Source organism: Polyergus mexicanus, unplaced genomic scaffold (assembly GCF_030449975.1).
Source record: "Polyergus mexicanus isolate NDT 795.1 unplaced genomic scaffold, iyPolMexi1.0 SCAF_4, whole genome shotgun sequence".
Classification (NCBI taxonomy): domain Eukaryota; kingdom Metazoa; phylum Arthropoda; class Insecta; order Hymenoptera; family Formicidae; genus Polyergus; species Polyergus mexicanus.
Window position 1 is genome coordinate 1,146,914 of NW_027223324.1, and position 16,109 is coordinate 1,163,022.

At 34.9% G+C, this 16,109-nt stretch overlaps 1 protein-coding gene across 2 annotated transcripts in view; it reads right to left on the reverse strand.

Moving 5' to 3' along the window:
- Positions 1 to 16,109, reverse strand: part of Mdy (diacylglycerol O-acyltransferase) — an 85,146-nt gene that overhangs the window by 48,593 nt on the left and 20,444 nt on the right. For both annotated transcript variants that reach the window (XM_070295090.1, XM_070295089.1), the window contains 2 exons: positions 14,674 to 14,768; positions 2,232 to 2,284 (listed from right to left, as the gene is read on the reverse strand). In XM_070295090.1, coding sequence (XP_070151191.1) covers positions 2,232 to 2,284; positions 14,674 to 14,768 — 148 coding nt within the window. The remainder of the gene's footprint in view (positions 1 to 2,231; positions 2,285 to 14,673; positions 14,769 to 16,109) is intronic.

Below are 16,109 nucleotides of genomic sequence, written 5' to 3' on the forward strand. Positions count from 1 at the left end.
CCGAATTATTCATACAACGTTGTAATTATGCGTTCGTCATTAGCCGAATTATTAGTCAATTAACGGCCAACGATTAATCAGTGAGTGGTAATTCACGAGCCAATCCTATCGCCCGAGTTTGTATGTCAATGACGGGATTTCGTTTCAGAAAAGGAAACCGACAAGTCGAGTTCGATGTTTGGATAAACATAGCGGATTATATCGAACTGATTATGCATCACGTGTCAAGTAAACATACCGTTGTAGTTTACATGAAAATACAAGTGCAAATATATATGTCTTAAATATATATATTCTTATTTCAATTTGTTCTTCGATTTTTATATAATCCAAAATTTTTTTATTTCTGACATTGCAAGTTTATTGAATTTTTCACGCGGAATAATTGAAAAGTCACTCGTTACATATCATACGTTGCATGTTACTCGATCCATGACAACTTTTCGATCCACGAATAATCATCGCGAAATTATTATAATAATGGTATAATAATTATATTGACATTTATATAACGGACTACGTAACACGAAAAGTAACTGACAAACGTGTTCATCGTAAGGGAATACACACACAACGATGCGCGATAAAAGGTCCGTTAATGCATCTCTATTTTGTATGACGCTCAGAATCAACGGACTTCATAATGTGAGAATGACTGGACGCGTTTCGTCGGCCGGTGATCACTTTTACGACACGACGATAAGGGAACATCGAGCGAGAGATTTCCGACATTAAAATCCCGCTGCTGTCCGCCGGCATTATCAGCGCAGATAAAACACTATGTATGGCACAGTACGCGTCGACTTTCACCCTCGCAACCGGGAAAAATATCACCGCCCTTATCTACCAACCGTAGGATCGTCAAATCGATCGAATTGATTCGTTCGCAAACTTCGGCTAAGTTACGGCCAATAATCTGTGCTGACTTTAAACGGTATTCTTGGACATTATGACGGTTGTTTGAGTAGTGATAAAAAACGCCATTACAGGACCACTGATAGTTTTAATGATGTAATTATTGTAAAAAAAAAGACATCGTTTTAATGTTCACAATTTATCATATAGGATTTTACTAAATCTAGCATAAATAAATTTATATACTGCATTTCTAAATCAATGCATTTTATTAATAATAAATACATAATTTTTTATAATTCCCATAAAAGAGAAAAAGAGACAAATATAACAATATGAAAACAGTTTGTGAAATAGAATGAAACGGGGGTTTTTTTTTTTTCTTACATCGTTAGCAAAAAAGGCGGACAATGTAACGTTTCGGAATATTTCGCAGAGATGAATCTGACAGTTCATCGATATAAAAGGCTGAGTGAGAGCTCGGGAAAGCGTAAAACGCGACGAATATCTCCCCTGATAGTGTTTCTGTATTTTTCTCTAGTAGTTGTAGAAAGTTACTTGCCACGAGTTACTCCCTCATATCATTATTATTTAGTCTCCGTCTCTTTATAAAAAAATAAAGGAAAAGAAACAGTGCGTCGGAGGTGAAAAGTGTGCAATGTGTCCCTCATGTTTATTTCTCTTTGTCTTTGTCTTTATTTTTGATCGCTCCTCGATGTCTGCCGCGAGTGCGAAAAGAAGAAGAATAAGAAGTGAAAAAGCACACGAGTAACTTCCCTTCAAGACGCGAACTTTCTTTCTAAGGTTTCATATAATAAAACTCGAATGAGTTTATTTTCGTGATAAAATGAAAGGATCTTGATAAAGCGCTTGTGTATTATACCCAATTTTTATTGACTTTATAATCGCTCTGTTATGTTAAATATAAAATAATTTAAGTAAAGGAAATTAATATCGTGCACGTATTTAAAAAATATTGAAAAATACCTTCCTTTATCGGCAATTCTCATTAAAATATGCGTCCATATCGCTTTGCATTAGACATGCTATCCAGCATACATTATCAAAAATATGAGAATGATTACAGTGCATACTTTTAATCGAGAGAATAAATAAATTAATCGTACGCAAAATTCTACAAAGCCGTTACTGATGCAATGTCTCGCCAATTCTTTTATATCCAATCGGTACAATGCGAAAGCATCGACGCTATTAAGGGCAATAAATTACAATGTAACGCCTCCCTTGTCGAACGAGTTGCGGTATCGCGCGACTATCGTTCAGTCGATTACCCGGATATTGGATTTGCTCACTTTCCGCTCGCACGCCCCTTATACATATGTATATCAAAATATTTGGAAGAAAAATTCACTCACCACAGACAGTCCTTTCTCGATCAGCAGACAAAGGGCCACTGGTACGGTGGAATCTGCGAAACAAACAAAACAAAAGGGTTAGTTTATCGATAATATGGCTCCGCATCGCTTCTCCTCTCCGCGAATTTGTCATTCTCTCGTTCTTTTACTCTCTTTCTCGCTTTTTTCCTCTTCTTCCCTTTTTTTGAAACCGACCGAACATCGAAATGTGCAGTCGACCGATCGGCAGCCGAGCTGAAGAGAGGAAGTGACAAGGGCTTGTCACTTGGAGTGACGGTATAGAAGCGAGTGAGAGAGATGCGGAGAAAAAGAGAAAGAAGAGAGGACAGGCGAGTGTGTGGCGAAAGCTGCGCGCAGTGAGGATAAATGCTGCCAGTGATCGAGAGCGTCGCTCTCGAAGCGCTCGGTAGGGAGGACACGAAAAAAGAGAGCAAGCCGATATCGAACTAGCAGCGACGAAAGCGCCTCGTCGATAAATCATCCAAAATAGCACTCGATATAAAGCGGAAGTACGATTGGGCGTACATCGAGCTCGACGCGCGCCCGGAGTTCGCGGAAAACAATATCGTTCCCGATTCCAACTCTATCTGCAGAATAAGAACGAAATGTGTGTTTCGTAATCGTTTATTCGTCTAAATTTTTATCGCAGAATCGTCCGTAAAATTGCGTTCCAATGCGGCCCTGTTTGACTGCGCCAAGAGACTGTCGCATTCTGGAGATTTCAGAACATAAGTTATGAATCCGTCGTTGCAAATTCTACGATTTATTGTTGGAATGACAAGAATAAATGCTTTGGTAAATTTTTGTATTAAAGCAAAGTTGTTGCAAGATCATTATTTTCAAAATTATTCGTCAAAATTAATAATTAAATCGTCCCGTTAAATAATTTTTAATTATGCATCACGTTAAATATTTTGTCAAATAAATTCTTTCTCAAAAAATAAAATCTACTGTTATGTATTTTTGTCTTGAAATCTACTCCGCAAGATTCTATTTTGATATTCAGTTTGGAATATATTTTTGTGAGAGAGCTTCTCTTATTTAAATAAATTCTATGGGAAAACCCATTAGGATGTACTCTTCTTTTAATCTACGTACATATAAAAAATATCGTAGGAGAATATATATCGTATTAATAAATCGTACTACCTACGGAAACAGTATCCGATTATACATTTGCCCTTTTAATCGAAGAGCCGCATTCGATATATTAAATCGATATATTAATTCGATATATTGTATGTGTATCGTATACGAAAATTACATCCGAATGGGATCATTCAAGGATCGATCCTAACAACGGCGTTTGACGAAATACAAAATTTCTCCTTTATTTCATGTCGTTTCTCTTATCATCTCTCGCATCGTTGCCAGAATCGAGAACACTCGGACACTTTCGAAGATTACGTGGATTTTCAGCGTGGATGAGACACGCGATAGCGGTCGCTGTACTCGGTAAGATTTCACTGTGAGTGCCTCATCGTATTCCTCGAGCTATCATCCGCTCTGGGATAAAATATAGGCGAAACTTAAATAAGTTTAAGAGATGCAACGGGGTGATAGGCAAACTCGCAGGATTGGGAATTGCGAAAGCGTCACGTCGAAGGAATCAGACGCGAGGATCCGGAAATGCATGCGCCTGCGATATCAAGAATTTTAATAGTATGAGTTATTAGCGTTTTAATGAAAACATTGGCTATGCATTGTTTTCAAGAAATTTGATCTTTTCGACGCTGATACGAAACGTATTAATATATTAATACATCACGCAATCTGCAGCTGTCAAGCTTCGTTAAAGTAAGAAGATTTTCGTCCGGCTACAAATGATATTACAAAAATAAATTTTTGCTTTAATAAAGTTCGGACATATTTCTCCAAAGAGATTTTTAAAAGTTATTGAATTTGAATATTTCAACTAATATTTTAACTATTTTAATTACTGCCTGTCACTTTTGTTTGAAATGTCTAGATTAGAAAAATAATCGAGTTGTCTTTATCATGACAAATTGTGACGTTTTATGAAATCTTTATACAAGGAATTATAGTTATTACAAGATATAGGTCGAACATAACAGGTCATGCATAATTACTAGTTTTCACGTTACACGCAAGTATCATATATTACTGTAATAATTGTACAAGAATATTTTTTGCCTCCGCAACTATAATTAAGTACGCGAACGTTACGCTGAGTTTCCCTAAAGTTTTTTTTGCTAATCCCAAATTAACTTCAGCTAACAAAGAAAAAAAGTCGCATGCTGACGCGTGTAAAATGTCAAGTAGGTAATCAAGAATACATTAGGTCACACAATTGGTTGTTCTACAGTAATTCCCATGTAGAGTCTAAACTTCTCTCCTTTCATTATTACTCGGAATGTCAAGTAATTTGCACAATTGATAAAATTTTCTGTTAACGAACTTTTTAATGCAGATAATGTTTACCGTGAAATAAGATACAAAAATAATTACACACATTGCAATATGTTATAATAAACCAAATGCAGCTTTTGCATTCTTTCAACCCGATTGAACGATTGGTAGAAAGCTTGTTTGAGATTTTATTACTTTGAATGAACTTCGATAATGACATTATTATCACAGCTCAATAAATGTTTTCAAATTTTTCCTACGAATTTGTATGTTAACTTGATTTACGAAAACAAATGTTGCCCAAGAGGATTATCAAACTCGTTGACTTGTTGTTGCAACGTATCAAAATTTGTATTAGTATCAATATATATTCTGTTACCGAGTATTATTTATCGTATTTATCGTAATAAATACGTTAGAAAAAATAATCTCGTTAAAAATCTTATCTAATAACAATAATAATAATAATAATATCAAATCAAAAAATAAAATTTAACGATTGATTAAAATTTTACGATTATTTTCAACACAAACGTAATGTATAACATCGTGCGAATAAAAGTTTTTCAATTTGTCTTTTCTACTTATTATCATTTTACTTATTGTCAATTTTCGTTCATTTTTTGTGCTTTGTTAGGCACAAAGAAATTCAAGACCAGCCCGTATCAGAGCACAATGAGCAAAGGTTAAGCGACGATTGTTACAACATGCCAGACTAATTACGTCGACTAATTACGAGCTTTTTGAATTCGAATACGCTTCACAAATTACTGTTTTTTGACCTCTGGCGTTTTGTAGGCTCGCTTTATCAGGCAAATTACGAGTGCGCGTAATCGTGAAGGAGAAAAAACGCGGAGGCGTTTATTCGGTGAACGAAGCGCATCGTTCAAAGTGCATAAAACGTTCCAGAAATTGAAAGCACGGACGCTTTAAGAGGATTGAATAAGAGGATTGAAATAAAGTAAAGGGAAACAATCCCTTTTGCTCAATCGATGAATAAGATATCCCACTGAAAATACCTCGATAACGTTCCTACTTACATAACAAAAATCCTTTTGAAATACGAAAAAGGAAAAAAGAAGAGAAGTGAATGAGAATAAGTTAAACATAAGTTAAAAAGTTGAGCCGTTGCGAAAGATGCGCGAATTCTTTATATAATTGCAAGTTTGTTCATTAACACACACAATTAACACCAAAATTATATTTACAATAATAATATTTACAAATTAACATCTACAAAAATTACAGTAAAATAAATATTATTAATATGAGAGAGAAAAGTCCAAACACATCTATTCAAATCGTCAAATTTAAGAGATTTTTTTCTAACTTGAAACTATTTAAAAGCTTGAAGCAATTTAAAAACGTTTGCTGCCCGTAAAATGTTTAATAAAATTATCCATCTTTCCCACAAGCGTTTAACTTGTAAATCCCGCCAATCAATCTATGTCCAAAAATCCAGAGATAGAATCTGGAAAACGCCGCGAGGCAACAAAATTCCTCTCGCTCTTCTCGTGGTGAAATAGGTGATGGAATACGAGCGCGAAAGTGAAAATTGTTAGTAATGAATACGAAGGATCCCATCGTTGCTGGAATATTGATAATCCGGAAAACGTATCGGTTTCGGCGTCTGACATTCCAGCGTTGGCGTTAATTAATGAAAACAAACGACGTCTCATATTTCAGAATATCTCCGACTTTCCTCTCCCGTCGCTCGTTTTCTCGCACTTTTTTTTTTCTTTTGCGATAGTCCGACAGATAAGAGATTCGAAGAGAAATTTGGAGAGAGAGAAAGAGAGCGGTGAGGAGGAGATGTATAAATCCGGCCGATGTCGAGCACGGTTCGCTAATAGATATTAATGGAACCCTTTTCGTCGTGGAAATTTGCTCGGTTTTTCACGCCGACTGCGGGGCATGATCGCAAAAGCCTTCAGAGCTCGCTTCGTCCGAGAGGAATTAAGCGAGGAAAAAATGGGTTTTGACGAGGGTCGAAAAGCATAAGGGGACGAGGAGGGTTAATGGGCGACGGGCAAATCACGCGTAGCAAATCGAGCCGCGGTGATTGTGCTGCGTAATTTCGTCATAAGCGCATGCATTTTTTCTTTGATCTATTTTTGAACTCCATTTGGTGTCCCGAAAACAACGTTTCACGAACGACGGTTTTGTTTCATGACGTATACGGGCCGAATTTATGAACGATGAACGATTACCGTCGAAAACGATACGGCGATACCAACAACGTTGGGAGGCCGGCATTCGAATGCATTTTATCGCACGAGCGCTAGCGAACATCAACATCGAAAAATCGATGAAATATTTCGGCTTGTTTGGCGTTGAGTTTATTTATTCTTAGTATTTGCCATGCAGTATGTCATAAGATCCAATATACAAAAGCAAAGAAAAAATTATTCAAGCAAAAACAGACTTTTTGACAAGGTAAGATACATTATTTTATCTCGCGAAAATATCAGAAAAATCAATCTTCATATTTATTATATTTTCTTATCCATATTGCGTTTAAAATTGCAATCTGCGCTGGAAGTTTTATCGCAAGCAAATTTATATGTTGATTGAAGACACGAAGTTTGTTTCTTGTTTCATTTTCCGCATTTTAACTTAGATCAACCGTTTATGTATTTATAAAATAAATATGAACTTTTAAATATATAATATATATATATATATATATATATATATATATATATATATATATTGTATTTATATAAACGGTAATCTTTGATGAGTTAACAAATAAATATTATCATTAAAAATATTGTTACATTATACTCTCTTGCAAAAGTGAAATATTTTTTGAATATTATATTCCCCTCAATTGTATTTATAAATAGAAATCAAGGTAACTTTAATACATTTAAACTGATGAATAAAGACTAATAAAGTAAAAATAATACTACGATATTGACTGATCTTGGTGCATCTCATTTTAAAGAATTTATCTATCAAGAAAATAAATTATCGTAGATACATCACTCGCGTCCTTAGATATGCCGAAAATTGAATTTAAAAACAAACAAAAAAAAATATTTCTACGATACATATTTCGCGAAAGACAAAAGAGGCACCTTAACGAATTACAGTTGCCGCATAACGACGAAGCCATCGTTAACGGGATGAAATTTTTCTGAGGTTTCATCGGAAGGTAAGAGAGAGAAAAAGGGAGAGAAATGGCTAAAGGTCAAATATACGTACGAATATCGGTACGCAACGGACAGTGACAGTGTGCATTGACATCTCCAGGCTCGAGGGTAATCGACCTCCACCCTCGAGCACCTCTCCGATCTCAACCGCTAATTAAGACTTTTACCTTTTTCACGACGAGTCTCTCCTATCTCTCGAAGCGTCTCGGACGGCTGCGAATCATCGCGTCAAACCAGAGAACGGTTAGTTACACGGCGCAGCTCGCGAGAGATGGCGGAGATGAGAGAGAGATCAAATTCTGGTAGGAAGCGGATCTTAATTAGATTCTGACATCGAGGACATTCTTTCGACGCGTTTTATGAAAGTTTGATAAACTGGCTGGACTTCAGGCAAGCAGCGCGATCTTATTCCTCTCGCCTTGCTGACACAATAATTAAAGTAAATTAACGCGAGGACTGTATTTTTTCAATAAATATTTTTTTAATAAATCGGTATACTTCTTTTTTCTTTTTTTTTTCAATATTTAATTCTTGTTTTTATTTCATCGCTGAAATCGTCTAAAAATTCTAGTGCAAGTAAAAGTCTGTTCTAAAGACGATAAGGTATATGCAAACCGCATGTGTTTGTAGCAAAACAACGGTTTTATATGTAAAGCGTACGAAATATTCAGCTTGCTTTTAGCGCTTTTAGCGAAACTTAAATCGATCATTTTTACGACATCTCGGACGTTAGCACAGGTTTTATACTGAACATAAAAGCGCAGATATATCGCACGTTGATGTGTCGACGCAGCAAAGGAAGGCCTTAATTAGCACTCATAATTATTCGTAATTAGCACTTGACGCGCGCGGTTCAGACTACTCTCGACGGACTCGCCGGATAGTGGTGGTGATGTTGGTCGCGGTGCCGACGCCGCCGCTACTGGCTATAAAAAGGCAACGTAAACCGCGGACGGAAAATCGCCTCTTTTTATACCCGGTACTCCAACTCTTCAGCAGGTTTTGTATATAGGTATATATGGCGCCGCCCTCCTTTCCCTCTTTCTTTTCACTCTCTGGCGTCCGTTTTTCCACCCCCTTACCAACAAGTCCTTTTACACACAACTCTATCTTTCTTTATATCTCCTTAATCCAGGAGTGGGCTCGCGCCGCTCGAACGGAGGTTTCCGCGAGTTTTAACCGACACTACCCTGTTTTCGTATCTCAAGCAATACACAGAGGAGATTTATAAACGCAATTCTAAAACGATTGCGGCAGAATGACATGTCCCAAATCTTTTCGTCATGGAAAAAACTCTTAATGTTTTTAATTTTTTATAACAATATTTTGCGACGCTCGTCGAACAAGATTTTCGAACAATTCATAATCGAGCATTTCAAAAACCAAATTGATCGACCTCATTTTTTATAAATTTCTTAATTTTAGTAACACATACAGTGAATATATTTTATAATTACTAATGTTTTCCAGTATTAAAATTTAAAAATTTTTTAAAGTGGAGTTGATTAGTGTTGTTCGAAGACTCAATTGTGTATACTCATCTCAAATAAATGTAAAATGAAATATTCTATTATTCATTTTTATTTCAGTTTTTAATTTGTTATTTCACAAAATTTTTTTACGAAAGAAATCTTGTACAAAATTGCATAGAAATTACAAAATTTTATCTGCTCTTCGCTTTCCGCAATTTTTCTGCAATTTTCAGCAAGTTGAATTTTTCATATCCTATTTCCCTCTGTCGTGCCAATGCTGATCAATTTTTCAATATCATCTAAAAATTATTAATTATTTATCCGATCAATGATAAAGCTTGCGCTCTTGCTCGATTTCTCTTGGTAAATAAATAAATTAGTAAGTGTACATTTAGTTTAATTATAATAGTTAATCTTGAAAACAATTTATTAATGTACTTTTATTTTAATTACAATACGTAACGTCGAAAAAAAAATGTTAACGCATTATTTTATGCGCATCATGATTATGCGCAATCATACAATCGGCCGATGCTTTTTCCTTATTTATGCTGCTTTTTCTAATGAGAAGGAAAACTACACGATAGAGGGGATGATGATAAAAAGAGCGAATATTTTACGTGTCTAATCAGGAGCGTATGGACGGAGAAGCGAAAAAATACACAATAGCTCGATCGATACGCACTTTGTAATAAGTCTATGTTTATCCTGGCCATGTGCATAACCCGCAATAAACGAGAGAGATATGCGGATAGCGAGTGCATGCGGAGGGATCTCGCGAGGGATTTAGATCAATCTCGCATTTAATTCGATTACTTGCGTGCCGTGTTGCTTGTGCGCGGATTAATTCATACGACGACCCGCTTGTCCCGTTTTCCATTCTATACTTTAATGAGCAGCGCGCGAATGGCGAAACGTATAACATCGCACGACCGGCGTGAAAACCCGGCCCGGACATTAGCCTTTTGAAATTAACGCGAAAGCGATCCCTATCGCGCGAATTTCCTCATTCCGCTGGTATCTGGTCTGGTCGTGCTGTTGGTCCTTTTAAAGTTTCATCTCTCGTAAAACTCATTCACGATACTGCTGCAATTTTGATAGCGAATTGGATAAGAGATGAAGAAAGAGTAATAATTGTTTTGGGAATTAAACTCAATGTGAATCCGCGTAAGATCTCTTCCACGAAACTGCATGTACACCAATTTGTTCCACGCGAGAAAGAGAATTAAAAAAAAAAGAACTAGGGAAGAAAATCAAAGGAATCATAATCATCGACATACTAATTTTGAAAATATAAATAGTGGTTATCAAACGACGTATTATTTTCGAACAATAATTTAACATAATCTAAAGCGACAATACACTGAAATAAATCACGCAAAACAAATAATCTTCTTTACGGCTATAAGTTTGTTACACGTGTCCCGTACACTGGACCGTTTTTCACGCGAAATACCGTTACAACAAGTAACGTTAATGGATCGACGGCGTTACAACGGACAGTCGTTAATTGTTTTACCGCGATGAGGTTGTTTCCGGTGCGCTGCGGCGAAATCCACAGAGACGTAGCATGCAAATCTCGCTGGGTTAACACTCGACTAACAGAGAATAAGATACGCCACGGCGGGGCACCGACAATGTTGCCGGCATTATGAGAACAAACACTCTCGCCAGTGAGCTATCGTGGCCGTTGACTAGGCCGTTGGACAGGTCTGTGTGGTGGCTTGTCGGTACACCCTTTCAGATTTAGCCCCGAACTCGTTACGCAGTTCGAGGGCCACGAGCATTAAGTTACAGTCAACTTTAAGTTATTCTGGAACTTGTCGTCTTTGAACTTCCGGAAAACTGCCAAATGGACGCCCGCTACACGTTCTCGGAAAAGGTCCATTTCCTCGTGAAAATCCTAAAGGAGATTCAAAAGAGCGAGAGGTGAACCGGTATCTATCCGCTTCTTTTCAATTCTCCATCCGTAATGTTATTTCTAAATCAACGTATTTCCATTACCAGCAAATACAGCTGATTCGTTACGAAAATAGAATAAACTTTAATTGAGATTCACTTATCAATAATTAAATTAATTTAAAAAAATCCGATGCTCGTTTAATACAACAATACGCGGAATAAATAATCTAATAGATTATTAATAACAATTTTGCGTTTGCTATAAATTATGATTTTATATTTGCAGGTTTCTGTATATATATATATATATATATATATATATATGTGTGTGTATATATTCATATGAAATACAATACAAATATCAAAAATATATAAATTCATTGGTACTCTCCTCGCGACGATAGCAAACTGTATGGCTTTATTAGCTCAGTATTTTCGCGTCGCTGGCATTGTCATGGAATGCATACAACAAATTTCCGATTCAACATTGTTTTTGAGCTCGACATTTTTTATGTATGTATTTCTATCCATTGAAATCCCCCGTAAGAGCGCGTTTGATGTATCGTCATTTTAGTTAACAGACGATGTGCAAAAAACTGTGAGATAATATAAAGGACATAAACCGTATCGTAGATGCAAAATGAAATAAGGAAAAAGGGAGAAAAGAAAATACATGCGCACATGTCTTGCCTTCTCGTGATTTATAAAAAATAAGCTAACTCGCCGAAAAAATTGGCTAGCTCATATAATAATTAATACTCTAATCGCGAAACGGTTGCCGCGAGAAATCTCGCGTTTAAAAAGCAATTTCGGCTCGCTTGCTATAAAAATTATTATACGAGAGTTCGCGCAAGATACGCGAGGAACGAAACGCTTTCTGCCTGCTCCCATGGAGGGTGTCGTGGGAGCAGGCAGAAAGAAGACCGAGGGTTGAATGTAAAAAGAAAACGAGTTTAGCATCCCGTCAGAAGGAACGACGCCGCACCGCGCAGATTCTAAAATACAGAAGCTATTAGCCGTAGTTTCCCATGAGCATTACCTTCCCTTATGTGTAAATGATGCAACCCCGTGGAGGCCTGTCCGACGTAAACCTCCCGCGTTCAATCTGTACCAGAGATTGAAACCGTTAAGAAAATAATTGCGTAGAAATTATATCTATAAGGATCTTTTTTAGAGCGGCATATCAAAATGTGAAAATATAATCTTTCTAAATAAAATCAATACTAATAACATTTTTAAGTAAAACCAAATAAAAATGTATATTTTATTAATTTACCGTAAAAATTGATAAAATGTAAAAATCATATATGTTTCATTCTTATTTTTTTATTACTTATATATATAATGAGAGCAAGAAAACTCGCCTTACTAATTGTATAATTTTTTATTCTACTTTGTGCCTTTAAAAAATTTCGAAACTCTTTTTTGAATTATAATCCCTGATCTGCAACCATAGCGCGTGCAATCTGCGTTTAAAGTTATACGCGGTCGTTGCGCGTATGTAAGTTATAGTGTTGCTCGGGTGAAAGCACAACAAGCGAGCACACCGCGCGGTACTAAAGGGACAATACACGAGGAATATGTTCTCTATTTAAAGGCATGATGCGTGCCGTGAAATTTATGCCTCACGGGAGACTCGCTGAATTTCGACCCGCTTTAAAAGTCTACTTTAAAAGCGTTACATCATGGAATTTAAAGAGTTTGAACTATCGAACGTTGCGCAATATTGTACCAAATTGACGAGTAAAATTTGATAGTCAATTTTGCAAATGTTAGCTTCTTGAAAATTATTATTCTCACATATCGCGTTGATTTAATTCTACCTTGATTAAAACCAAAATTACTATTATTTGTGTGCGTGCCACGTATAATTACACATTTAACACAATAGAAAATAGAAACATATGCCATGTCTGGAATAAAACAATTCCAGTAACAAGAGATAGCAGACTGTAAATTACGAAAAAGATTCGTTCGTTAAGTTCTTCCTGCATCGCAGAAATGAAAAAGCAGCTATATGCAGCGCAGCAAATTATACCACATTGCAAAAACGCTCGAATGTTGTTCCCAAATGAACGACATTTAAAGAATATTCAGAATCAATGAATTCTGGCGAGATGGGAAATTACCTCGCCAAATTGTTTCCACCTTTTTGTAATTTTGCGATGCGCGCACTCTGTAATAAGATAACTAAAACAATAGCCAACTTGCCAGACAGAAACGAACCTTCATTTTCTCCATCTCATATCAGCGCTACTGACACCACCCCCGCACGCTCCTCACCTCATTTCGCCGAACCCTTTCAGCACATTTTCCCTATTCTTTTTTTATTAATTTCTATAGTACTGGGTAAAGCGCTTTATCGGTGGACGGCTGTTAAGAGAGGGTGAATTCAACTTTGAATTCTCAGAGCGTTTATCATTCTACTGTTCTTTTTTTTTTGCATACGTATTCCTGCCTTTTTCAGCTGTTCAGAAACCTTTTCCAGAGTCAAAGTCGTATATCTCATTATTCTACAGTTCTTTGGAGCTATTCTCGCTGTTACTCAACGAGATCACGTTAACGGGGATCCGTATTATGTATAGGTTGAATAAAAAAAGCATAACGTCCGAAAAACGGTAAAACTGAATTATTGCGGATACCAGAATAAAAGCGGTACTTAAAGTTCACACTATGCTTTTCCTTTTCTCATTGATATGACTTAATTTCCAAGTTTGTAAAAGCCAAAAAACGAATGCAAGCCCGTTGATTTTTCATTTTAAATACTCGAAAAAATTCTATTTTATATATATATATATGTATCTGTATATAATACCACGAGTAAAAAATTACTTTCTGTATATTTTTATTTTTATTCCTAATTTTTATTTTTCTTTAACATCATAGTATTAATGAAAATTATATATATATAATTTTTAATAATTTAATAATTTCCGTATTTCATTAATACTATGATGTTAAATAAAAATAAAAATTAGAGATAAAAATAAAAATATACAAAAAGTAATTTTTTACTCATTATCTCAAAAAAAAAAATCCAAACAGTGATGATAAGATTAATACATCAATGCTCAAAAGCTTGCATTCTCGATCCTATTATCGTTGCAAAAATTAGAAACTTAATATATATTATATTAGATAATAATGTTTAATGACTTAGGAATTTTGTGCATTTTAATAACATTTTCTTATTTCCGCGACTCTATTATTATATTGTAACTTGATCAAATCAATCTAATATTTGATAAATTTATAATAACAAATAAAATAATTGGCACACGATATTATTAGCATGTCGTACACAAGTGACAAAATGTAAAAAAATATCTTGTCAGAAAAAAGTTACCTCAAGCTATCAAATAGTGAGAAACGTTATCAATAACTTTCCGATTGACATACTTTTGTTGATATCGACAAAATGACGCAGTCGGGAAAGCTTCTTGTAATAAATGTCGATCATTTTGTAATCGAGGCCATGAACATCGACAGTTACGTTTTCGCCATACGATTATAAAATGACATATCGACAGTTTTACTTACAACAAATCAGCAACAATGAGGGATATTCTTCACCGCCATCGCTTTTACCGCTAAGGAAAATAAACCATTGCCTAGGATCCACTCTTATTCCATATCTGTAATATAAAATATAAAGAAATAAATAGTTTTTATGACAAATTTCCAAAAAATAATTGTATCACGAATATCTTTGCATAAACGCAACTAAATAATAATTGCTGTAAACAAAAGCAATAATAATTACAATAATTTCCATTTTAATATGATATGATTATATTGAATATGATATCATTTACATTAACATAACTATAGAGTAATAATGATAACAAAAGCAATAATAGAATACATTAATTCTAATAACACATTAACTCTAATAAAAGATATGCACGATATGAAAAAGAATAAACTATATTAATTGTTACGAAATAATATGCCAGGTTCACATACATGCTTAAATGCATGAAGAATAAAATGGCTGTTGATATAAATATATTTATATTTAACAAAATATGCAATCGTATATATATATCTTAATAAAATAAAATGAAATCAAGAAAAAAATAATTATTAGAGACAAAAATTGACACGTTTTCCATTATAATCTTTAGTTTTTCATTACTCGTGTATTAAGTGCAATACGAATCAAGAAGCAAATGCCCCATTATTATAGTCTATTTCTGTTTCTCTGTTACAATCTTCTTTACAGAGATAGTTGAGAAAAACAAGAGATAAAATGAGAGATGAAAGAAGAGAAAGGAGTTTGCTTATATTCTTTGTTCTTCAGATAAATAATAACCGTCACATTGCAAGAGGGAAACCCATGCTGGAAAACAAACCAATTTTCTTAGCAGGACAACTCAAAGAAATGTAGAAAAAAAAAACGCCTGTTTCATGATTGACTGCGATCTTGATTCGAATCTGTGATTTATTTTGATGGCGCACGTCGGAAATTATAAACGACGCCCTCAAACTAGATCATACCGGATTATTTATTGGCAATTTCGTAAAATGGCACTTTCTGTGTGCGCACGAATCATACATTAATTTCTGTACATAAATCAAATGAAGTTATGCAGAAATAGAACGCGTAATAAAACAAATGGAATATGCTAAACTACAATATTCAATTAAGTTATGTTTGTCTCCACAATATAAAGAACTATATTGATTACAAAAACAACGTAGAATATGCAAAGAGGATTTACATAAATTTAATATGTATTTCATGCATAAAAATATAGACATTGATAAACTCTAACGAAATTCTATCGAATGAGAATAATTTGCAAATAATGCGTGAGAGAAAATTATCCTTGCGTTTATTCCTAAATATAATAATATATATTTCACGACTGTGTTATTATTATCGTGTACATAAAAATACATTTATATAGCTTATCGTTACATTATCTTGAAAACGCAATTTGCGATGGTATCGATCGAACCCATCGAGAACA